This window comes from Phoca vitulina, unplaced genomic scaffold (assembly GCF_004348235.1).
Source record: "Phoca vitulina isolate PV1807 unplaced genomic scaffold, GSC_HSeal_1.0 scaffold81, whole genome shotgun sequence".
Classification (NCBI taxonomy): domain Eukaryota; kingdom Metazoa; phylum Chordata; class Mammalia; order Carnivora; family Phocidae; genus Phoca; species Phoca vitulina.
In genome coordinates this window covers 3075822-3099880 of record NW_022589784.1, presented here as the reverse complement: position 1 = coordinate 3099880, position 24059 = coordinate 3075822, and the positions used below count along the sequence as shown (strand labels likewise).

At 54.9% G+C, this 24059-nt stretch overlaps 2 protein-coding genes across 2 annotated transcripts; one reads left to right on the top strand and one right to left on the bottom strand.

The window, feature by feature from the left end:
• Positions 1-4001: 4001 nt before the first annotated feature.
• Positions 4002-12427, top strand: STAP2 (signal transducing adaptor family member 2). The gene is made up of 13 exons (XM_032394844.1): positions 4002-4103; positions 6332-6403; positions 6503-6625; positions 8128-8184; positions 8629-8729; positions 8917-9051; positions 10082-10151; positions 10243-10345; positions 10469-10543; positions 11519-11674; positions 11762-11839; positions 11922-11996; positions 12265-12427. Exons 1-13 carry the CDS (start codon positions 4002-4004, stop codon positions 12351-12353), a joined length of 1236 nt encoding a protein of 411 aa, XP_032250735.1. The 3' UTR covers positions 12354-12427.
• Positions 12428-12480: 53 nt separating this feature from the next.
• Positions 12481-23912, bottom strand: FSD1 (fibronectin type III and SPRY domain containing 1). The gene is made up of 13 exons (XM_032394843.1): positions 23796-23912; positions 22708-22803; positions 22358-22489; positions 21473-21574; positions 20550-20572; positions 20232-20353; positions 19585-19794; positions 15985-16083; positions 15041-15200; positions 14609-14688; positions 13233-13484; positions 13045-13133; positions 12481-12951 (listed from the first exon to the last, which is right to left on the bottom strand). The coding sequence occupies exons 1-13, from the start codon at positions 23808-23810 to the stop codon at positions 12841-12843; spliced, it is 1491 nt and encodes a 496-aa protein (XP_032250734.1). The 5' UTR covers positions 23811-23912; the 3' UTR covers positions 12481-12840.
• Positions 23913-24059: the final 147 nt, after the last annotated feature.

Genomic DNA, 24059 nt, shown 5'->3' with positions numbered 1-24059 from the left:
GTTCCCAAGACCCTGGGCCAGACCTCCAGCCTCTCCATCTTCCTCATCCATCTTCCACCCTGGCCCCAGAGGGATCTTACTAAAATGCAACCATGACCACCTCCCTCCCCTGCTCTAAATCCTTCTATGGCTCCCCATTGCCTTTGATAAATAAAATTAAACTGCGGTGACCTTACTAACCATCTATGACTCCCCTTTATGGCAGGTATTGTTATCAACTTTGTAAGACAGTTCATCAGATGAAGAGATTACCAAGTCAGACAGCTCTTAAATGGATTCCAAAAGCTATTTTTCGCTATGTGTATAAAGTCCAGGCAGCCCTGTAATGATTAAGGAAGTTGAATTTGTAATTTTAAGACTCCGCAAAAAGAAATCTCCAAGCCCAGATGGAGAATTCTACCAAAGTTTCAAAGAAGAAATTAACACCACTTTTAAATAATCTCTTCCAGAAAGTTGAAGAGGAGGGAACACTTCCCAATTCATTTTATGAAGATAGCATTACCCTGATAGCAACACCCAGTTAAGGGTAATACAAAAAAAAAAAAGGAAAGGAAAGGAAAGAAAACTATAGACCATATTTTTCATGAATAGATGCAAAAAATCCTTAACAAAATATTAGGAAATAGGGGCGCCTGGGTGGCTTAGTCGGTTAAGCGTCTGCCTTGGGCTCAGGTCATGATCTCTGGGTCCTGGGATCCAACCCTGAGTCTGGCTCCATGCTCAGTGGGGCGTCTGCTTCTCCCTCTCCCTCTGTCCCTCCCCACCCCTTGTGCTCTCTCTGTGTCTTAAATAAGTAAGTTCTTTTAAAAATATATTAGGAAATAGAATTCGGCAATATATAAGAAGAATTACATACTATGATCAAGTGGAGTTTACTCCAGGGATGCAAAGCTGGTTCAGTATTCAAGAATCAATGTTATCCACCATATTTAACAGGCTGTGGTAGGTAGAGTAATGGTTCCCTAAAGATGTTCACATCTTAATCCCCAGGACCTGTGCATATGTTAGGTTACATGGCAAAGGGAATTTAAACTGCAAATGGAGTTTAAATCATTAATCAACTGACTTTAAAGAAATTATCCTGGATTATCTGGATGAATCCAATGTCATCACAGGGTTTCCAAAAAGCATAAGTGAGAAATGACAGTGGAAGAAATTGAGAGTGATATGATGTAAGGATTGTACCTGCATTGCTGGATTTGTAGATGGGGAAAGGGGACCATGAGACAAGGAATGCAAGAAGCTTCTAGAATCTGGAAAAGGTAGGGAAATGGATTCATCTTTTGAGCCTCCAGAAAGGAAGGTAGCCTCGCCAACCCCTTGATTTCAGCTTTGTGAAATCCACGTAGGACTTGTACAGAGCTGTAGGGTAACACGTCTGTGTTGTTTTAAGCCTCTACATTTACGATAATTTGTCAGAGCTGTCCCAGAAAACTAACACACAAACTAAGGAAGAAAGGTTGAAAGAGCATTTCAATGATGCAGGAAAAGCATTTGACAAAGTTCAACACTCATGCATGACACAAACTCTCAGCAAACTAGAAACGGACAGAAACCACCTCCACGTGCTGAAGAACATCTGCAAATCTTCAGTTAACATTTTACTTAATGATGAAAGACTAAATATTTTCCCCATAACAGAGGGAACAGGGCACCCATATCCAACACAGTCCTGGAAATTCTAGCCAGTGCAATAAGGCAAGAAAAGGAAATGAAAGGCATACAAACTGGAAAGGAAAAAATAAAACTAGCCCCATTTACAGATGACATGATGGTCTTCATGAAAAATGCCAAGAAAGGTACAGGAATACATCGTGCTCATGTGTTTCACTTTATTGCACTTCACTAATATTTCATTTTTTTAATAAAAGGTTTGTGGCAACTTGCCATCAAGCAGCACCGTTTTTCTAACAGCATTTGCTCATTTCATGTCTGTGTCACATTTTGGTAATTCTCATACCATTCCAATCTTTTCCATTATTATTATATACTTATGGTGGCTCATGGGAAGAGGGCAAAATATTAACAGTACCAGGAGTTTGGAAGGAGTTGGTTCATAGATGAAGTTGAGAGAGACAAGTAAAGACTCTAAGTAAAGATTCTTAACCATAGAGCACACACTGATGGTTACCAGAGGGATGGGAGAAGTAGGTGATGGGGATTAAGGAGGGCACTTGTCATGATGAGCATTGGGTGATGTATGGAAGTGTTGAATCACAATATTGTACACCTAAAACTAATATAATGTGTATGTTAACTAACTGGGATTTAAATAAACCTTTAAAGATTTTTTTAAAGTACAATCTATTCCTCCAAGGTGGGGCTCAAACTCATGACCCCAAGATCAAGAATCGCATCCCCTAACGACTGAGCCAGCCAGGTGCCCCTTAAGTAAAAACACCTGGCTGGTTCAGTCAGTGGAGCGTGTGACTCTTGATCCCAGGGTTGTAGGTTTGAGCCCCACATTGGATGTAGAGATTACTTAAAAATTAAAAAAAAATTAAAAATCTATGCCTAAAAAAAAATAAATGCACATCTGTGTGCTAGCAGTGAAATCTGGAATGAAAAATACAATGCTGGGGCGCCTGGGGTGGCTCAGTTGGTTAAGTGTCTGCCTTCGGGGGGCGCCTGGGTGGCTCAGTCAGTAAGCGGCTGCCTTGGGCTCAGGTCATGGTCCCAGGGTCCTGGGATCGAGCCCCGCATCGGGCTCCCTGCTCCGCGAGAAGCCTGCTTCTCCCTCTCCCACTCCCCCTGCTTGTGTTCCCTCTCTCGCTGTGTCTCTCTCTGTCAAGTAAATAAAATCTTTTAAAAATAATAATAATCTTAAAAAGTGTCTGCCTTTGGCTCAGGTCATGATCCCCGGGGTCCTGGGATCAAATTCCACATTGGGCTCTCTACTCTGTAGGGAGCCTGCTTCTTCCTCTCCGTCTGCCTGCCACTCTGCCTGCTTGTGCTCGCTCTCTCTCTCTCCCTCTCTCTCTCTGTCAAATAAATAAATACAATCTTATAAAAAAAAAAAAAAGAAAAATACAATGCTGTTTATAACTGTTCAAAAAAAGAAATGCTTAGATGTAAGTCTACCAAAACAGGTACAGGACTTGTATGAGAAAACTATACCTTGCTGATGAACAAAATCAAAGATTTATTTCTTTTAAGATATTATTTATTTATTTGACAGAGAGACAGCTAGAGAGGGAACACAAGCAGGGGGAGTGGGAGAGGGAGAAGCAGGCTTCCCACCGAGCAGGGAGCCCCATGCGGGGCTCGATCCCAGGACCCTGGGATCATGACCTGAGCCGAAGGCAGACGCTTAACCACTGAGCCACCCAGGCACCCAAAATCAAAGATTTAAATAAGTGAAGATATAGACCATGTCCATGGATAAGACTCAACATCATAGGGGCGGGGCAGTGGAGCTCATGACTCTTGATCTTAGGGTTTTAAGTCCAAGCCCCACATTGGGTGTAGAGATTACTTAAAGATAAAATCTAAAAAAAATAAAAGACGACATAGTAAAAATGTCAGGTGTTCCTCAATTGATATGCAGGTGCAATTCCTATCAAAATCCCAGCAAGATTTTTTGGTAGGTTTAGGCAAGGTTGGCCTAAAGTGCAGGGAGCCTAAAGGGCACTCAGACCTTCCTCTATGTTCCTGCCCTGTCCTCTCTTGACACATTCTTTGCTGCCCTGACACTTGGCTCCTCCTTATCGCACATCCAGACCTTTGCTTAGACAGGTCCCTCCTCATGAACCCTCTGCCCAGTCTCTGCGCTGTACTGAAAGCCTCCCAGTGGCCCCCTCCTCCATAACTCCTGCAGGCCTCCCAGACCTCCTGGGGAGACCAGAGAGTCTGGGATTTCCCCTAGGACAAGCTGGACCCAGCACCCGCCCATTGCTGGCAGGGGAGGGAGCTGGGGAGCTGACAGAAGAGGAAATTCCCCTGAACCTGTTTCTCTGCTTCCTGGCTCAGCTGGGGCACCCACTGGAAGGAGAGGCCAGGCCATGGCCTCAGCCCTAAGCCCACTCCGGGTCGCCAAACACAAGGGTGCTCTACCCTCACACTACTATGAGAGCTTTCTGGAGAAGAAGGGACCCCACGACCAGGTAAGGCGGGGCAGGGAGCTGGCACAGCTGGGCTCCTAGGTGGCTGGCAGCCCTTCTCTGAGCCTAGAACTCTGCATCTGGCCGAGGGGGCGGGGTGGGTACTGGGTACTAGATGGAGCGGGGCGAATGCTGGGGGCTGGAAAAGGTTCTGTCCACCACCAGGCTGATTTATCTCTTTCTCTTTGCCTCTCCCTGCCTGTGTCCATGTGTCTCCCTCTTGGTCTCTCTGTCTCTTGGATACAGGGAGGATCAGGGACTTCCACCAGGAAATGGGAAGCCTTCTGACTCCCATACCCCACCCCCAGCCCCTAAGTAACCATGAACCTCAGCTGCAGGGGTCAAGGCTAGGACAGGTGGCATGTGGGGACACTGAAAGCTGTGGGGGCCACATACGGCAGGACCAAATACTCCTTCCCCGGAAGCCCCATCTTTCCCTCCCCACTGCTCATGCTCATCTCCTGCTACAACCCCAAACACCCACCCACTGCTATCCGGGCCCACCCCCAGAGCCACCAGAAGGAACCCCCAGTTCCCTCCTCCCTGCCTTGTGCCTCCAAGTGCCCACATCCTCCCCAGCCTAGACAGCATTGAGACCACAGGGGCTCAGAAAGGCCTGGCCCCAGAGTGCGAGACCCAGGTTCACATCCCTGCTCCATGCCTTCCTGACTCCCAGGCCTTGGACAAGTGACTCTCTGTCTTTGTGCCTCAGTTTTCTCTAGTACAAAATGGGTACACGAGGGCCCTAGTCATGGTTACAGGAGAGGGGTAGCCCTCAGTGGTCTGTGGACCCGACTCCGCAAGCGCTGGTGCTTTACTGGTATTCACACCCCCAATTCTCACAACATCCTCCGAGGTAGGTACATCTCTATGGCCATTTTATAGGTGGGGAAACTGAGGCACAGAGCGCTTAACTATCTTGTGCAATGGTGTATAGTGGGTCCATGAGGAAGCAGGTCTGACCATGCTGAGTTTAATCACTTATTACTCTGTTCCCCGTGCCTGGCACATAGTAGGTCCTCAGTAAATGTTAAATGTGTTTATATATCTACGGACAGATGGTGGGTGGGTGGATATGTGGATGAAGAGATGGATGGATAGATGGATAGGGAGGCAGATGGATGGAACGATAGGTGGATTGATGAATGGATGCTAGCTGTCAATATGAGAGCTATCCTTATTATCATTATGGACTAATTAAAGTACCTCCTCCTTCAGGAAGTCTTCCCAGATTCCCACTTGGAGGGCCTTTCCCGTCCTCTGTATCTCAAGGTTCAGGGTCTGTCCCTCCAGGGGTACTAATTTCTCTTCCCTGGAGGATTTTGGTATCTATGCTTTCTCTTTCTTTTTAAGGTTTTATTTATTTGAGAGATAGCATAAGTCGGGGGGGGGGGCAGAGGCAGAGGGATAGAGAGAATCCTCAAGCAGACTCCCCACTGAGCACAGAGCCCTAAGCAGGGCCCAATCTCAGGACCCCGAGCTCATGACCTGAGCCAAAACCAAGAGTCGGATGCTTCACCGACTGAGCCACCCAGGCACCCCAGATTTTAGTATCTATGCTTTCTATATTCTTCTGGAAGATGATCTATTTCGAAACAGAAGCCAAATCCCATTTATTATTTTGCCTGTAACACAACTGGGTGCAGAGTAGGTGTTCGGGGAATATTTGCTGGAAAAAAAACCTAGAATCTTACAGTCTTAGCTGTATCAGTCCCTTAGACCTCCAAGAAAATTAGGACATTTGCAATTCAGAATCCTGGGGAGACATCCTGAATCTCCTGTACTTCTAGAGTCCAGAACCTTGTAAAATTAGGAGATCCCAATAAATATTTATGGGGTGGATATGGAGAAGGGAGATATATGTATGTGTGGATGAGTAAGTAGATGGGTGGGTAGGTGGGTGGATGGTTAGTTCAACTTTCTCCTAGAGCTCCTACCTCTGTACACTGGGGGGCTGCTCTGGATCTCCCATCCCTTCAAAATTCTCTTTGGTCCTTTCTCAAAGAATAACAGATCTCGAGGGGCTGGGCCATGGATGGAGAGGGCCTCCCAGAGAAGGAAACATTTGTTCAAAGACCCAAAGCAGGTGACGAAGGAAACCGTGTGAAGATCTGGGGAAAGAGTATCCAGGCAGAGAGAACAGCCAGTGCAAAGGTCCTGAGACAGGAGTGGTGTCATGGAGGTACCCAGATTTGCCTTCTCACCTTCTGCTCTCTATCTTTGGTCCTCAGGATTACAAGAAGTTCTGGGCAGGCCTCCAGGGTTGCACTCTTTATTTCTATAATAGCAATCGGGACTCCCAGGTAAGGATGGGCATGAGGGCTCATGGGTGGGTGAGGCCAAGCCGAAGGGCCTGAGGAGCCGCAAGCCTGGTGCTCAGACTCCTGCTTCTGGATCCCCAGTACGTGGAGAAGTTAGGCCTAGGAGCATTTGTGAGGCTCACCGATGAGGCGCCCTGGAGAAGCTCAAGAGACCCTGACATCTCTTTCAGCCTGGTCCTCTGGAACCAAGAGATCAAGTTCAAGGTAGGCCCGTCCCTCCCTGTCACACTCACACACTAGCATGGAGTCACACGGGGTCTACCACTGGGTTAGTGACCCGGGGCAACTCACTTTTCTATGCCTTGGTTTCTACAACTGCAAAACGGGAATACGTGTAGTCATAACAAGATGTGAGCCCCGCGGATCATCACGGCCCACATGCAATCTTTCAGCCAACGTTATTGAGCACCTACTGTGTGCCTGGCACTCTCCTAGTCACACAGCCGTGAACAAGACAATTAAAAATCCCCACCCTTGTGGAGTTTAGAGTCTAGTGGGAAGACACACAATAAATAATATAAATGGGTGAAATGTCTGGAGTGTCAGGTGGCGGGAGATGCTAGGGAAAGGACAGAGGGGGGTTGGGGTGCAGTGTTACACAGGGTGACCAGGGAAGGCCTTACTGAGGACCCGAAGGAGGAAAGGGAGCCAGGAACGTGGATAGCTGTGAAATGGCTCTTTAGCTGAGGCCTGGCATGTTGGAGGAGCAGGGAGGAGGCCCATGTGGCTGGAGCAGAGTGAGGTGTGGGGGAGGGAGGGGGGCGGAGAGCGGAGGGCAGGGAGAGGAGGGGGCTGTGTGGTGCAAGGCCCTGTGTGGGCCCTGGGGAGGACTTGAGCTTTTACTCCAAAGGAGGCGGGAGTCCTGGGAGGGTTTAGGGATACATGGGAGATACATGATCTGATTTATGCTGTTTTATTTTATTTACTTATTTATTTTTAAGATTTTATTTATTCAGGGGCGCCTGGGTGGCTCAGTTGGTTAGGCGACTGCCTTCGGCTCAGGTCATGATCCTGGAGTCCCGGGATCGAGTCCTGCATCGGGCTCCCTGCTCGGCAGGGAGTCTGCTTCTCCCTCTGACCCTCCCCCGTCTCATGCTCTCTCTATCTCATTCTCTCTCTCAAATAAATAAATAAAATCTTAAAAAAAAAAAAAAAAGATTTTATTTATTCATTTGAGAGAGAGGGCGTACAAGAGGGGGTGGGGGCTGGGGCAGAGGGAGAGGGAGAAGCAGGGAGCCTGATGGGGCGCTGCATCTCAGGGGATCCTGACCTGAGCCGAAGGACTTTTAAAACAACACAAACCAGGGGCGCCTGGGTGGCTCAGTCGGTTAGGCATCTGCCTTTGGCTCAGGTCATGATCCCAGGGTCCTGGGACGGAGCTCTGGGTTGGGCTCCCTGCTCAGCGGGGAGTCTGCTTCTCCCTCTGCCCCTCCCCCTGCTCGTGCTCTCTCGCTCACTCTCTCAAAATAAAATAAGATCTTAAAAAAAAGTTGATGTAGAATAAATAAAAGAGACAAATAAATTAATGTTGATTCAGTGACATTACAGGATAGCATCCCACATTACTAAGGACTTAAGTTCAGACGTCCTAAATTAACACGTCCTTACTCATTTAACCTTGAAAACTACTAGTATTCCTCATCCCCATTTCACAGATGAATGGGCCGAGGCTCATCGACATGGACTCTTTCTCTTTCCCTCCCCAGGTAGAGAGCCTGGAGTCTCGGGAGATGTGGAAAGGCTTCATCCTGACGGTGGTCGAGGTAAGAGCGGTCGCCTGCTCAGAACCCTCTTTCCTCTTTTCATCCTACATCCATCAAACCAGCCTCCTCTCACACGGCGGCCGTGAGCCAGGTGGAGCCCACAGACGTAAAATATGTAAAAGTTACCTGCCATTACTTAAAAGCCTGGAGTTTTTGTCAACATTCCTGATTTCTCTTTTAGTCATTTGTCCTCTGCCCGGCCCCTGCAGGCCGCTGGGTTTGAGACCCTACATTTATTCTAGCATCTGATCTGTCCTCCCCATCAGCGAAGTGTCTTCACGTCCCCTCCAAAGCCTCTTTGCCCCTGCCCTGGGTGGCTGCAGAACCCGGGTTCCCATCCTGGCTCGGCCCGCACCCCGGTCTCAGGGTGCCCGTCGGTGACACGGGCACAAGCCGCTCGTGCCCTAACGGCCGGGCGTCCTCGGGTGCCCCGTCGCCCCTCAGCTGCGTGTCCCGTCGAACCTGACCCTGCTGCCGGGACACCTGTATATGATGGCCGAGGCCCTGGCCAAAGAGGAGGCGCGCCGCGCGTTCGAGGTGCCCTCGTGAGTGCCCCGCCGGGCCGAGCGGCCCCGGGACGGCGGCGGACGGAGGCGCGGGGCTGGGGACTGCGGGGAGGCCAGCCGGGTGTGCGCGGCCGGGTCCTTGCGCTGGGGGGCGGGGCTTCGCGGGGGGCGGGGCTGGGATCCAGGGGCGGGGCCTGCCCTGAGTGAGGGACGCGGCCCGCCCCAGCTGCTTCCTGAAGGTGAGCCGGCTGGAGGCGCAGCTACTCCTGGAGCGCTATCCCGATTGCGGAAACCTGCTGCTGCGGCCCAGCGGGGACGGCGGGGACGACGTGTCGGTCACCACTCGCCAGACGCTCAATGGGTGCGCCTGCGCGGCGCTGGAGCCGGGGAGGGAGGAGGAGCGAGCGTGGGGGCGGAGTCAGAGCTGGGACGGGGGTAGGCCCTAGGGGCGGGGCCAGAGCTCCCGGGGCACGAGGTCCTGAGGTTGGCCCCGCCCCGGGATGGGTGGGTAGTGGCAATGCCTGGGGGCGGGGCTAGAGGCCAGGAAGGGCGGTGGATCCCCTTGGGGGAGGAGTTAGATCCTGGAGCCGGGACGGGACTCTGTAGGCGAGGTCAGACCTTTGGATTAGGATCGGCTCTTCGGGGCGGAGTCGGAGCTGGGTCTGGGCATCTGCAGCAGGGAAGAAGTCAAATCTGGTGGTAACCAGTCCCTTGGGCGGAGTCAGGACCCTGTGGGTGGAGTCATGGCCCGGCCCTCCCTGTGGTGGTTGAATCAGGCTTTGGAGGTGGAACCACTCTGGGGGCGGATCAGAGCCTGACATTAAAGCTTCCTTTGGGATAGGGGCGCCTGGGTGGCTCAGCCGTTAAGCGTCTGCCTTCGGCTCAGGTCATGATCCCAGAGTCCTGGGATCGAGCCCCGCATCAGGGCTCCCTGCTCTGCGGGAAGCCTGCTTCTCCCTCTCCCACTCCCTCTGCTTGTGTTCCCTCTCTCGCTGTGTCTCTCTCTGTCAAATAAATAAAATCTTAAAAAAAAAAAAAAAAGCTTCCTTTGGGATAGTCTGGTGAGGGGTCGGGCCAGTTGAAGGTGGAGTCAGAACCCCGGGGGCGGCCCAGTAGGGAGGCAGAGCCCAGATGGGAGGCGGGGCCCCTTGGGTGGAGCCATCAGGGCATGGTCCTCCCTGGGGGCAATGGCAGGACCAGCGGCATGGTCTTCCTGGAGGGTGCAGTCAGTTGAGGGCCTGGTTCTCCGCATAGAGCCACGCCAGGACCGGGCGTGGTCAGTGTGCAGGGGAGCAAGAAGAGTTTAGGCCCCCCGTGGGGGCGGAATCAGGACAAGGGGCGGGGTTCTCCCCGGTCTGAGCCGGTCCACCCACTCACCACTGTCTGTGCAGGAAGTCGGTGGTCCGGCATTACAAGGTGAAGCGTGAGGGCCCCAAGTATGTGATCGACGTGGAGGAGCCGGTGAGCGTTGGTCCGGGGTCCCGGGGTGCGTAGTGGTGGGGTCTGCGCCCCTTCCTCAACAGCTTTAACTGCGACCCCTATCCGTCTCCAGTTCTCCTGTGCCTCACTCGACGCAGTGATCAACTATTTCGTGTCACACACCAATAACGCGCTGGTGCCCTTCCTGCTGGGCGAAGACTACGAGAAGGTTCTAGGTGGGTGCGGTCTCAGGGAACTCGGGGGACCCAGTACGTGCCTCTCCGGCTCCTGCCCCCACGGGCCACCCCTGGGGCGATGCCCAGCCGCCGCACCTCCTCTAGGACCGATCTCTGTTCTAGGCCACGTTGAGGCGGATAAAGAGAACGGCGAGAGTGTGTGGGTGGCGTGCTCGACCCCCGCGGCGCCGGGCGCAGGTGATGCCCCCGCCCTGCGGGCACCGCTGGGCCACACTGGGGAGAGACCTGGGACCCACACGGCACCGCCCGTGTCCAATCTTGTACCCAGAGTTGCAACGACCCAGAAATTACCTAGTCCCTGCCCTCCGGGTTGTGGAGCCCGATACACTCCCAGCCCTGTGCGGTTGAACCTGGGGATGGAGGCAGAGGTGCCTAGACGGGCAGAGAAAGAGGGCAGAATAGGAGGAAGGCTTCCTGGAGGAGGGGGTGTTGCTTAAGGTCTCAAAGGATTTCAGTAGGTAGAGATGGGCTTCACGTGGAGCAAGAAACTACCCAGAGTATCCCGGGTGGCTGTTGAGGTGGGAGGCGGTCCCGTTTATGGAGCAGGGAGAAGGGGCTGGAAAGGTCTGTGGGGTAAGCAGTCTGGTCCTCCTGGGGCTGGGCAGATGTGGGGGGACCCTTGTGCACGCTGGGCATGTATGTACACGCACACACACACACACACACTGCACACTCACGAACACGAACTGCATCCGTCTGCATAATCAGAAGCTCATTTGTAGACACCAAATGGCCGAGGGCGTGAGTACCAGTGTCCCACAGTTCCAGTCCTGTGTCGCACACATACACACACCTAAGCCACAACCAGGCACACACACACAAATGCTCACCCGCGAGCGCAAATTCAGACATTTCTAGGTACACGGGTGTGCACCCTGATGGAGACGAACACCTGAGCACATACTTTAGTATCCACGCAGTGTCCTGCACGTACACACGTTTAGGGGCGTGTGTACAAACACTTTACATATATTCAACTATGCAGATTCACTCAGTGTACATGTTTATACTACACAGGGACACGCACACGCACAGGGTCACATGCCTGAATCCTGGCATGAGTACATGCATCCTCATTCGGAGGCCAACAGACCCACGCCGAGGTGTCCGTGCACCACATGGGCCCAGACAGGAACTGCCGTTTCCCACCAGGGCCTGCAGCTGCCTCGGATGGCCCCAAGCAGCTGCCTCCCGTGCCCATCACACCTGTGGCAAGCCAGGGCCGGTCACCCCCACTCCTGAACCAGGAGGAGAACTATGTGATCGCCACTGGAGATGACCCAGCTGCCAACTACGTGAACGGGGATGGTAGGTGGGGAGGGAGCCAAGGAGAGATGGGGACAGGGGGAGGGGGCTCAAAGCCGGATGTGACACACCACACCTTTGTCCATACAGTGCTTTCCCCCAGTCGGCCGGTCCCGAAGCCCAGGAAGTTGGCAAAGGCGCTCAAGCCGCCCGTTGCCCCCAAGCCAGGTAGGGGTCCCTCCTCCCCGGCCCTTCCCTCATCCAGCCCAGAGCCAGCCTCAGCCTTCACCTCTTCATCTGCCTTCTCCAGAGCCCAAAGGCCTCAGCGGCAGCCTGGCCAAGAAGCTAGCAGTCGGCTCAATGCAGACTCTCTTCCCCACAACAGGTGAGGCGTGTGGGGGTCGATGCAGGGTGGGCCTCCCAGGCAGGTGGCCTGCGCAGTCACACGGGACCCCCCACTCCAAAGCTCCCCATGCTCGGTCTAACGCTGAGCCGTCTTGAAATTCCTCCAGGCTTTTGAGTACATTTTCACCTTTCACGGGGCCCCGCAGATTTTGCAGCACGTCGTGGTGGGTGTGGGGTTGGGGGGACAGCATGGACTGGGGATCCCTGGTGCAGCGGAGGCCTCAGTCACACACCCACACCCCCCCCAGGGTTGGCAGATTTGACAGCGGAGCTGGAAGAGAAACTGCAGCGGAGGCGGGCTCTGGAGCTCTCTGCTGGACACGCTGGGGATCAGTGAGCCGGGCTCGGGCTTCCGAAGTCAGCCGGGCCGACCGCTCCTCCCAGAATAAAAGTTCCAGTGATCCCAGGGCCGATGTGTCCAGCCTGGCTTGGGGCGGGGGGATGGGGGGGCCGTGAGCGTCTGTCAGATGTCCGCCCACAGCAGGCCCCACCTGCTCAGCAAAACCTGCCACCTGACCCTACAAGAAAGGCCCATTTTACAGCCAGGAAAGCTGAGGTCCAGAGAGGTTTGGGGCACACTCAGTGCCAGCCAGCCCCAAAGAACCATCAGCACGGCCTGGCCAGTGATTGACTTTTATTAGGAGGTGAGGTGGGGACAAGGGCCCGCCCTGATGCCCGCTCCCCATTGGTGACCCCCCCAATCAGGAGTTAAGGCTCCAAGCAGCAAAGTGCCGGCTCCAAGCAGAAGGTGCCGGCTGAAACAACCAAGGCCTGGGGGGGGGGGCTCCCCAAACTCAGCCGGGCCGGGGGGGCGGTCCAGTGGCCTAGGTGAGGCTGGTGTTGGAGCTGCTGGTGGCACTGCCCCGCTTCTGCAGGCAGCGCACAGAGCTGGGGACCTGCAGGCCTGTCGTCACCTGGAAGCTGCCGCACCACACCTGGGGACCGGTGACCGGTGAGGGGAGCGGGCAGGCTCAGGAGCAGAGCCAGCCCCCGGCCCCCCCCCCTCCCCGCCGCGGAAGGGTTCTCACTGTGAAAGCAGGCAGCACGGGCTGTGTGAACTTGGCCTTGAACGTGTGCACCAGCTGTTTGGTACGGGCGTTGTAGAAGGACAGGAGGCCTGGGGTGGAGGCAGAGCGGGGGGGAGCGATGAGAGGGGCTTGCAGCAGAGAGCGGGCGGGGAGGGGGGCTCGCGAGGCCGACCGGGGCTCGGGGTCACCTTGGTGGAAGTCGCAGTGCACGCCCAGGCAGTCGGGCACGGGGGGTTCCAGCACCTTGGCCTTGTTGGCGTGCTTGGCGGTGAAGCTGACCTGCAGCCAGTTGTTGACGTGCAGGCACCAGGACGCGGCCGTCTTGCCCAGCTGCTCGAAGCGGCCCAGACTGCGGTACGCTACCCCCACGCCGAACGCCTTGCTGTCCGGCTCGTAGCGCACCTCCCAGTAATGCTCCCCACCATCGATCAGCGTGTCCCCTGCGGGGGGGGGGGAGGCAGCGGGGGCCGGGTGGAATCGGGCCCCAGATGCCCTTCCACAAAGGGGTGGTCACCCCGGTACTCCCCAGACCCCAGCTCTTCCCTCCAGATACTCCTCAGTTCCCAGCTATTCCTCCCAGGTAGTCCCCAGGCTGCATCCACTTCCTCTAGATACTCAGAAAGCCCAGATACTCTCCAAGCCTCAACTAATCCTTTCAGATTCTCTGCAGGTCCAAGCTACTCCTTCCAGATGCTTCCAGCCCTTAGAAACTTCCTCCAGATACTCCTCAGTCCTCAGTTCTTCCCAGAGACTACGTAATCCCCAAACCCTTGCTCCTGGCCGACTCCACATATTCCCACAGGCCTCAAGTCCTACGGGAGCGCAGACACTCCCTGGCACTCTGGGACTCCTTCCTATCGCTTTGTGAATCTAGATTCTACCCAGACCCCAGCTCCTGGCGGAGGCCAACTTCTGGACCTCAGCTCTTCCTGGATCTCAGCTAATCCCCGAGTGCACACTCTCCCAGGTTCAGATTCAGATTCTTGCCAGCTCACCTCCTCCCTGATCCAGCGACTCCTGAGCTTCAGCTTCTCTACGAGCTCCTGCCCCTCCCCCCTCCCAGCTCCTGTCCATCTACCATCTCAGCTCCTCCACAGATACAGGGCTCACCCCCACATATATCTCTTCTCCGGGCCTGCTCCTCCCTGACCTCAGCTACTCTCCTGACCACAACTAGGCGAGGTCTCAGCCACCCTGCAGACCAGCCCCCCTCCACCCCTTCCCCTGCTTCTTACCCTAACCCCAACTCTAGCCAAGACCGGCAACCGTTCTTTCCAGCTACTTTGCAAATCCCAGGCACTCCACAAACCGCAGGACAACCCCCCTTGGCTGATCTCTAGGCCAGAGCCTCTGTAAGCTCTGCCCCCCACCCCCAGGAAGCCCAACTCCCAATCCTCCCACTCCTCCAGCGCCACAGCAACACATTATTAGACCCATTCCCAGAAAGCTTGGTTGGTGGCTGCCTCAGTTTCCCCAGCTGAAGCTCTCTCCGCCCCCACCCCCCCCACCATCAGGGCCCTGCCCAGAGTGTCCCCTCTGCCCTCCTGTCTTCGCTCCTCCTTACCCAACACCGTGTAGGACTCAGCCGTGAAGCGGTCCCGACCCCCACGACCCGAGGGCATCCTCTTGGGGGACGGCACACCTCTGTGAGGGGCGGGGAGGGGAAGGCTCAGTTCGGCCCTCACTGTCCCCAGAGGAGGGTTTTCCTGGCCCACCCAGCCACCATGGTCTTCTCATCAGTCCTCCACAGGACTTGGTTCTTTTCGTGTGCTGGGCCCCGCGTATCAGAACATGCCCCTGCCCTTCCTCATGTGGAAAACTATTCACCCGTCAAAACCCAGTGAAAAACCTCTTCTCCCTTCATTTCCTCTTTGCACTCCTCCAGCTCCATGTCCCTCCTTCCACCCCAGCCTTGACCACGCAGGACTCTGGGTGTCCCTGTCCAGCTTGATCTCCTCCATCAGACACTCAGGGAAGGGCGGGGGGGACAGGCTACCTCGCTGGGGAGTTGACGGGAGACGCGGTCCGCCCCTTGCCGTCTTTCTCTCGAGCCTTGATGTCCTGCACCTTCCCGCCCATGGCGTCCCACTCCACGGAGAGGTCATCCACCCGCAGGTTCTGGTGAGATGTGGACGCATCCAGGCGGAACATGAACGCTGGGGCCGGGCAGACGAGGGAGTCACAGAGATGGGGAAACCCGGAGAGACAGAGAGAGAGACAGAGAGACAGACAGTGACCAAGACACACCGTGACAGGGACAGAGAACAGAAAAAGACAACGGCGACTGAGACAGAGAGACAGAGAGAGAGACTGACGGACGGACTCAGGGGCAGACAGCTACAGAGAGGACAGGCAGCAAGACACCAAGACAGACAGACGGGGAAGCGCGGAAGGGGCAGAGCGTGCAGCTGCGGGAGTGAAGGCCGAGGGCTTGTTGCCTAAAGGTACCGTAGGTCGGGAGGCATTTCCAAAGCGCTTGTGCCCTGTGCTTCCGCTGGGGATTAATGGCAGGAAAGGGGCTGGGCTATAGCACCATAGTTAAGCTAGACTGCAGAAGGACTTCCTACAAGGGCATGCAAAGGTGTTGCTGTAGGAGAGTAAGATCGGTCTTCACGACTGATACCCCATCCCTCACTCTAAGAGCCCTTATCTGTTTTTTTTTAGAAGGGAGAGTAAGTGTGTGTGTTTGTGAGAGAGAGAGGGAAAGAGTATAAAAACCATCCAGGTAAAATGGGATCAACTGCAAAAGCAAAAAACAATAGCAGGTTTATATTAGACACTTGGGCTGAGGAATCTACTGTGGACTAAGCTCTGAGCTTCCTGGCAACCAGAGCAAAAAGGGTCACAGAACCCTGATTAGAAGATTATCATTACACACCAGTACCTGGGGCCCCAGGGTGAGGGGTTATGGAGTCACAGGCAGGGTGGGGGGGCAGTCACCTGGTGTCTCCAGGGTCACTGACTCGGAGAACTCGCCTGCGACTGCCTTATTACAGGCCTTCACACGAAAATTCATGTATTTCATGTCAAACTTGAGACCTAGGAGCAACAGAGGGATCTCAACATTGTGTACACCTTGAGCAACTGGTTATAGGTCCCTGTGTCCCAGGGCAATCCCACCACTCCTCATTCTAAGGAGCACCTTGCAAACGACATCTTATCCCTGAGAAACCACCCTGACCCTCATTCACCGGCAGGACTATGTGTAACTTGGCTCCGCCTCCAACCCAGACTAGCCAATCAGGATGCTTTAGGAAGTAGTAACAGCAGGTTCAGGAATAGCACATGACCCAAACTGGCCAGTAAGAATCTTCCCTGGGACATTGGGCTGGTATTCTAGGGAGCAGAGTCACTGTCTTCTCTGGGTTGGCCAACTAGGAGGAAGCTCCTCCTGGGAAAAAAAAATTTTTTTTTTAAGATTTTATTTATTTATTTGACAGAGAGAGACACAGCGAGAGAGGGAACACAAGCAGGGGGAGGGGGAGAGGGAGAAGCAGGCTTCCCGCAGAGCAGGAAGCCCGATGTGGGGCTCGATCCCAGGACCCTGGGATCATGACCTGAGCCGAAGGCAGATGCTTAACGACTGAGCCACCCAGGCGCCCCTCCTCTTGGGAAAATTTATCAGTGCATTTGGCAAGCCTCCTTCAGAATGCAGCCCCCAGATCCAACAAACGCAGGGAACAACAGTGAGCGAGTCAGTTGCTGGAAGCCCTGGATCGAGCCGTGCCAGGGTAAAAATGTCCCCCACTTCTAGGATATGCCTCACACTCCCTTATGTCCTTTTTTATTAGTTTCTTCCAGTCTTAAAAAATAAAAAGCAACTATCTAGTTGTCTTTAGTTGTGTTTCCCCTCAAGCTAAACCTCTTTAGAGAGCTGTCTGCATCCCTAACCCCTCTCTGCTGCCTCACTCCCTCTCCCTCCTCTGGCTTTGTCAGTCCCCACCTTGCAGGACCTCCTGGCTGACCACTCCTTCCCTCCTAGAACATTCTCTTCCCTTGGCAGCCAAGGCACAGTGGTCTCCTGGACGCCCCCTCTGTTTGTTCTCCCTAGGTCCTCTTTGCAGGCTCCTCCCTCCTTGACACTCTTAAATGTCAGGGCGACTCAGTCTGGGGCCCTTACTCATCTCACTCTGCTTGCTCCCTGACCCCTTCTTGCCCCTCACATACCATCCATCCACCACAGCACCCACAGCCCAACCTCTAGCCCAAACCACATGTCCAGGTGCCTCCTGAGTGTTCCCCATGGAATGCCCATTCTCTGATCATCCCAAACAGCACTCAGCACCCCCTGTTCTAAAACCTCCCATAGCTCCCCTTGCCCTCCAGGTAAAGACCCCATTCCTCCTCTCCCTTCTCCCCACAGATGTGAGTGGCCAACTTAACTAGTTCCAGACACAAAGGCTCAGCGCTCTGGCCTCTGAGCCCTTGATCAGGTTGTTCCTCTGCTTAGAAGGCTGTTCTCTACCCGCCCCTTCTCTTTCGGGCCTCAGGCTGGCTGCCACCTCCTCCAAGGGCCCACCACTGGCTCACCCTTCTCGGAGCCCCTTCTCCAAGAGTTCAGCACTTTGCTCAGCGACACCGTCTACCGCCCCCAAGCAAAGATTACCAACCAGAAGGCTCAGTTTTAGAAACCCGGAACCCATCTGATTATGGATGGTCTGAACTCACTGCGGGCCTCAGTTTCCTATTCTGCAAACCAGCAATCATATTCCCCATCTTAAGCAGGGTTCACATGAGGATGCGATGAGTGGAGGCATGTAAGTTACAAACACTAAACCAAAACCCTCCTGACTGTCCGAGCAGTCGAGATGGCAGGTGGGCTCCAAATAACCACAGGGGTTAGTTCGCCAGAGGGGTGTGCTCATCTGCAACCTCAGGACCATACACCTGTTCACGGACTCGACTTCCTGCCCCGCGGAATTCACTCGCTAGAAATTTTGTCGAAGGCAGGAGGGTATGGCGAGGGGGTGATGCATCAGGAAGCCTGAATACAGCAGCCCGCCACCTTGACCGTGGTGGCGGTTACGTGAATTTGCACGCGGGAGAAAACTGCACAGGGGAGAGATTACACACACACACACGGATGAAGGCGTACTGAATCACCAGGGAAATGTGGATCAACACCGCAGAATACGCTCGTGTCGGTTCCTCGGCTTTGACATTGAACTATCGTTACGGAAGCCGATACTAGTGGTGAAAACCGGGTATGTCCACACACGGGAACGCTATTCAGCCTGAAAAAGGAAGGAAACCCTGATCCGCACTACAACATGGATGACCCCCGGGGACACCGCACTCGGTGAAATAAGCCAGACACGAAAGAGCAAATCCTGTCGGATTCTGCTCACGTTAGGTACTAAAAGTAGTAAAAATCACAGGGGCAGGAAGTAGATGGTGGGAGCCAGGGGCTGAAGAGTCAGTGTTCCATGGGGACAGAGTTTCAGTTTTGCAAGATGGAGAGTGATGAAGATGGTATGATGGCTTTACAACGTTATGAATGCACTTACTACTACCGAAGTGGACCCTTAAAAATGGTTAAGATGGGGGCGCCTGGGTGGCTCAGTTGGTTAAGCGACTGCCTTCGGCTCGGGTCATGATCCTGGAGTCCCAGGATCGAGTCCCGCATCAGGCTCCCTGCTCGGCAGGGAGTCTGCTTCTCCCTCTGACCCTCCCCCCTCTCATGTGCTCTCTCTCTCTCTCTCACTCTCTCAAATAAATGAATAAATCAAATCTTTAAAAAAAATGGTTAAGATGTAAATTTTATGTTATATGTATTTGGCCATAATAAAAATATATATATATCGGGGGGAAAGTGGGGTATGTTTATTTTGATTCCGATGCAAAGGACAGGCCCTCTTGCCGGCTGGTAGCTTTTCTTTCCTGCAATTAGCGTGCTCATTATTAACCATGTATGCTAATTACAGATAAAGAACAGGCTGATTACAGCCCAAGAGCTGTGGTGATGGTTATCTTGTCAGCAAGACTCTCCCCGCCGCTGAGGATTTCCCTTGGCTCAGGACCGCTTCTGAAACTCATTAGGGAACCCCTGATTTTATCCGTCCTCAGACCCTCCCCCACCAGCTGGGGGATCCCCCCCACGCATTCTGCTCTCTTACACCTGCCAAGGAAATCCCCAAACACTGGGAGGACGCCAGCTCCACGAGGGGAGGGGTTTTCGTCCGTTTTGCTGACTAATGCAAGGGCCCCGCCCGGTACACCGTAGGCGCTCAATACACTGGAATGAACAAATGCTGGATGGTAGCTGGGGATGGAGAATGCCTTCTCCCCCGGGCCTCAGTTCCCTCATCTGTAAAATGCTGATAAGCCTGTCCATTACATGGGGGTAAAACATTTAGTAAGCCCTCCATTAACAATGCAGGGGAGAGCATCAATATCGTTTTCATTATTATTACTTTCTGTTACTCCTGATCAGCCCAGCCAGGCCTCCCAGTTCAAAGGGGATCCTGGAATTGCCGAGCCGCACCGGGTTGGGAGGGTGGAAGGGGAGGGGTTTCGGCAGCAGGGCTGAGCTGCCCTTACCAGTCAGCGTGTACTCCGTCTGCCGGATGCCCTCGATGACCATCCAGGGCTGCTCCTCCTTCAGACGGGGCGGGCCCTCGAAGTTGGTCCGCCGGTACCCCAGCACGTAGTGGTCAATCTTGCTGTCCTCGTCCGGCATGCGCCACACCAAGGTCACACAGTTGTCTGCTACCAGGGACTCGGCCAGGTCAATCACAGGGGCGCTGGGCACTGTCCAGGAAAGAGGGGCCACCTTACTGAAACTCCACCACCAGCACCTTAGGCCTTCTTGGGGCCGGGGCCCCTCCGGGTACTGAGGTCCAGGGGTGGAGCTTCCCCAGGGTGGGGCGGCGGGGAAGAGCTTTCTCAGGGTTCAACCAACAAAGGGCTGGGCCTTCTTGTGACTCCACCAGTTAGAAGTTGACTATTTTCAGAATTCTCTGATAGGAGTGTGGCCTTCATGAGACTCCACCCCTGGTGGGTGGGGCTTTTCAGGGCTCGGCCCCTGGGGGGTGGGCTTGCTCGTGGCTCCACCCACACGGGAACGGGAGCCTCGGGGCTCCACCCCCAGGGCCAACGCCTCTGGGGTTCCAAAGCCAGGCTCGCTGCGGCCTTTCTCAGGGTACCACTGGCCTGAAATCCAGGCCCCGAGAAAGTTCTCTTCTCACCAGGTAGGAACTTGAGTGCCTGTAGCATCCTCCGCTCCTGCGCGAAGTCCACCATGAGGTGACTCATGTTGTCGCTCACCTTGGCCTTCAATGACAGCCGGAAGGCAGGGGCCATTGTCACACTGCAGGGAAGAAGGTGGAGGCAGCCTGCTGGCAGGCGTCTCAAGGGGGCCCAGGCCCGGTTCTCGGAAGTGTGTGGAAGACCCACTCCCCCTTGTTCTGGTCCAGTGCTCTGGGCCCAGAGACCCTCACCTGGGCGTCCCCACCTTCACACCAGGGGCGGGGCACTGGGGTGGGAACCAGATCCCAGCATCTTACCCATCTTTGACTTGCTTGGCAGCCTAGAAAAAGCGACAGAATAAAAGTCAAAGAGTTTTCTTGATTGAATCAGAAAGCTACTATACAGACAGGAAGACTGAGGCCCAGAGGGGCAGCCACTGGCCAAAGTCCCCCACCACTGGGGCAGAAACGCTTGGCTGTGCCCCAAAGGGAAGGGGGCAAAGACAGGCTCCTACCCCCACCCCCATCCCCAGTGCCTGGTGCCCATTATATCCAGCTAGTCAACTTGGCAAATAAAAATACAGGATGCCCAGTTAGATCTGCATTTCAGATAAACAAAATGATTTTTTGGTATAAATATGTCCCATTCTATATTTAGGACATATACTAGATATTGCATGGGACATATTATACTAAAAAATTATTCATTGTTGTTAGGGGCACCTGCGTGACTCAGTTGGTTGAGCGTCCGACTCTTGGTTTCAGCTCAGGTCATGATCTCGAGATTTTGGGATCCAGCCCCATGTCGGGCTCCATGCTCAGCATGGAGTCTGCTTGTCCCTCTCCCTCTGCTCCTCCCCCTGCTCTCTCTCTCTCAAAATAAATAAATAAATAAAATCTTTTAAAAAATTTGTTAAATTTGAATTTCAGATACACAACAAACATTTTAGTATAAATATGTTCCATGCAACATCTGGAAATACTTTAATACTAAACATTTGCATGGGATCTGCTTACACTAAACAAATTATTCCTTGTTAAATTTAGATTTCAGATCAACCACAAATAATTTTTTAGCATAAGTATGTTCCGTGGGATCTTTGGGACATACTTATACTAAATGTTGTACGGGCCACACTTATACTAAAAAAATCACTTGGGCTTGATCTGAAACGCGAATTTAACCGGGTGTCCTGTAGTTTATGGCCTAGCCCTACCAGTATGGCTTCTGAGGTGCCCACCTGATGGAAGTCGTTGCTGTCTGTGGCCTGCAGGGTCTGGTTGGCTGTCTCCAGAAGCTCCTCTGAGCTCTCCAGGGCCCGAGTGCAGGCGGCCAGCTGGTTCTGGGAGTGGCATGGCACCGAGGGAAGAGACACCTCACCCCACTGCAGCAAACGCTCTGGGGCTCCCCACTGCCTTTGGGATTCAGGGCGCCATGCCTTTCTCCAACTCCAGATGGGGGAGGGAGGGTGGAGGGAAATGGGGCCTCACTCCTGGCAGCACTTCAAAATCACCTGGGGATCTCTTTCTTAAAAACTCGCCTGTCCAGGCCACACCTGAGCCTCGGGGCCCCAAATTCTCCTGGGATTGGGAACGCGGGATGTTAGAAAGTTGTCCAGGAGGCTTTGATTCAGCTCCAGGACCTCCGTTTAGAGTCTGAGACCCCACAGGAGCCATGGGGTTGGGGGGGGGTGTTTGGCAAGAGTGGGTGTTGCCAGATCTGGGGGACCAGTGGGAAGGGCTGAGAAATTGGAGGTGAGGACTGGAGGGGAGGAGGAGTCAGATGTGGGGGTGGGGCTGTGGTGACGGAGAAGGTGAGAGGGAGGTGGTAGGAACAGAGATCAAGGGGAGCAGGTGGGCGTGGGGGATTGATGGATGACAGCCAGTGAGGGGGCAGAGGAGAGACCAGGAAAAAGAGGAACTGAGGCCAGTGCCACTGGGGTGTCTGGTTCTGGACACTGGAGACACTTAGGGGCCTTTCCAAGAAGCGGTGCGGGACGAGGAGCAGATTTGGAGGAAGACACAGGCCAGATGGGCTCTGCTGAGTCTGAGGGGGTGCCATGGGGGAATCGGGTCTGGGTGGGGGTCTGGGAGAGTTCCCCCCCTCCACCCCACCCAACACACACCTGCAGCTCGTAGGTGCGGCTGGCCCGGTCCTGCTTTATCTTCATGAGCATGCCCTCCTTCAGCTCCTCCAGGAGGGAAAAGAGGGACTGAAACTCGGCCTCCAGGTCCCCCTGCACCTTGGTGGAGTTTGCCTTGGAGAGATGTTGTGGGGTCAGACAGGCCAGGGTGGGCCAAAGCCTATGCTCAGATAGGGAAACTGAGGCCTGGACACTGTAGCCAGGCCACGGCCGACAGGCATCAGCAGTAACAGGCTAGCTCCCATGGCTGCACCCTCCCTCCATCCCTTCCACCCACCTGTCCAAGACTTCCCCACCTCCTTCCATCCCTCCTGCAGAGGCTCCTTCCTCACCTCCACGTTCAGCAGCATCTGCTTGAGGGAGTAGATGAAGCTTTGAATCTCTTCATTCTTCACAGCCAGGGTGGTAATGATCTTCCGCAGGGCCTCCTGCCGCCACCGGAAGCACGCACACATGCAGGGCCCGTAAGCCCCTCGGGCAGGCCCGGCTCCCCCACCTGGGGCTCCCCACTCTGCCTTCCCGAGATCCAGGAGATGTGGGAGCCACAGCGCCAGTGAGCTCAGGCACCCGCCACGAGGCAGGCCCTGGGCAAAGCTCTGGCCCTATCTTCCCTCACTTAGCAGATGGACACTGCAAGCATGCCCATTTTACAGCGGAGGAAACTGAGGCTCACAAAGAACCTCTGGGGAAGGGGCAGACCCTGGGCTTGAGCCAGGTCCGCCTCAGCACAAAGCCCTCAACCTTGTACCTATCTACTGAGGGCGGGGCATGGGGTGAGGGGCTACCTTGGGGAAAGAAAACCCCAGAGCAGAATCATGCCGGTAGAAAATGGGCTATCCTGGGGAAGGGGATACCTTGGGAACAGGGATTAGAAAAAAGAAAAGAGGAACCTGGAGAACAGGGTGCCTGAGAGCCCAGGTAACTGGGGAGTGGGGGACCGAGGTCTGGGTGAGGGGACGCCTGGAGAGAAGGAAGCCGCGCGGGAGGATCCTGCTGGGGCCTGGAACCCTGACCCAGGCCTTGGACATGTCCCTTTCCTGGGGGAACAGGATCGTGGGACCACCTGGGCTGAGCTAGAGGGGCGTCCTCCGGGGCGGGGCAGAGACCCGACACCTGGTCCGCAGTCCGGATGGAAGGCGTGGGGGATGGGTCAAGGCTGGGGCCAGGATTCTGGGTGCGCGTGGGCGGCATGGAGGGGATGCGCCTGGACCCCGGCCAAGAGGAGGAGAGGTCGGGGCGACGGCTGGGGGTGCTGCGTCCCGAATTAGGGGGCTTGATCCGGGCGGGGTTGGGGCGGGGGTGGGGCCTCGGCCGCAAAGCAGCTGCGGGGGTGGGGGGGCGCTGCGGCATCACCTGGTCCCCTCCCCCTTGTCCACCCCCGCCCGGGGCCCCGCCCCGCCCCGCCCCGCCCCGGTCCTACCCTCTGGTCCTCCATGGCTTCAGCCCAGGTCGTCCCCGGCCCGGCCCGCGGGCCCCGCTCGCTCTTCTAGTCCTCAAGCTGCCTTTGCCGCGACCACGAGCCAATGGCCCGCCGAGCCCTCCCCGCCGCCGCCGCCGCCGCGCCCCCCGTCAGCGCTCCATCACTGGCCGCAGTGCGCACGCGCGCTCCCCGCGGCAAGCTGGGAAACGTAGTCCCGCGCTGGGGTCCCTGAGAACAGGGACCCCAGAGCCTGGGGCCCCTGAG

Excerpts from the sequence above, each read along its gene's own strand:
- STAP2 (XM_032394844.1), top strand. The coding sequence starts at position 4,002 with ATGGCCTCAGCCCTAAGCCCACTCCGGGTCGCCAAACACAAGGGTGCT. Across the intron at positions 11,840-11,921 it reads GCCCGTTGCCCCCAAGCCAG|AGCCCAAAGGCCTCAGCGGC; the intron begins GTAGGGGTCCCT and ends TGCCTTCTCCAG. Across the intron at positions 11,997-12,264 it reads GACTCTCTTCCCCACAACAG|GGTTGGCAGATTTGACAGCG; the intron begins GTGAGGCGTGTG and ends CACCCCCCCCAG.
- FSD1 (XM_032394843.1), bottom strand. Across the intron at positions 19,795-20,231 it reads GGCACTCAAGTTCCTACCTG|TGCCCAGCGCCCCTGTGATT; the intron begins GTGAGAAGAGAA and ends TTTCCTGGACAG. Across the intron at positions 13,485-14,608 it reads TGAGTCCTACACGGTGTTGG|GGGACACGCTGATCGATGGT; the intron begins GTAAGGAGGAGC and ends CCCCCCCCGCAG.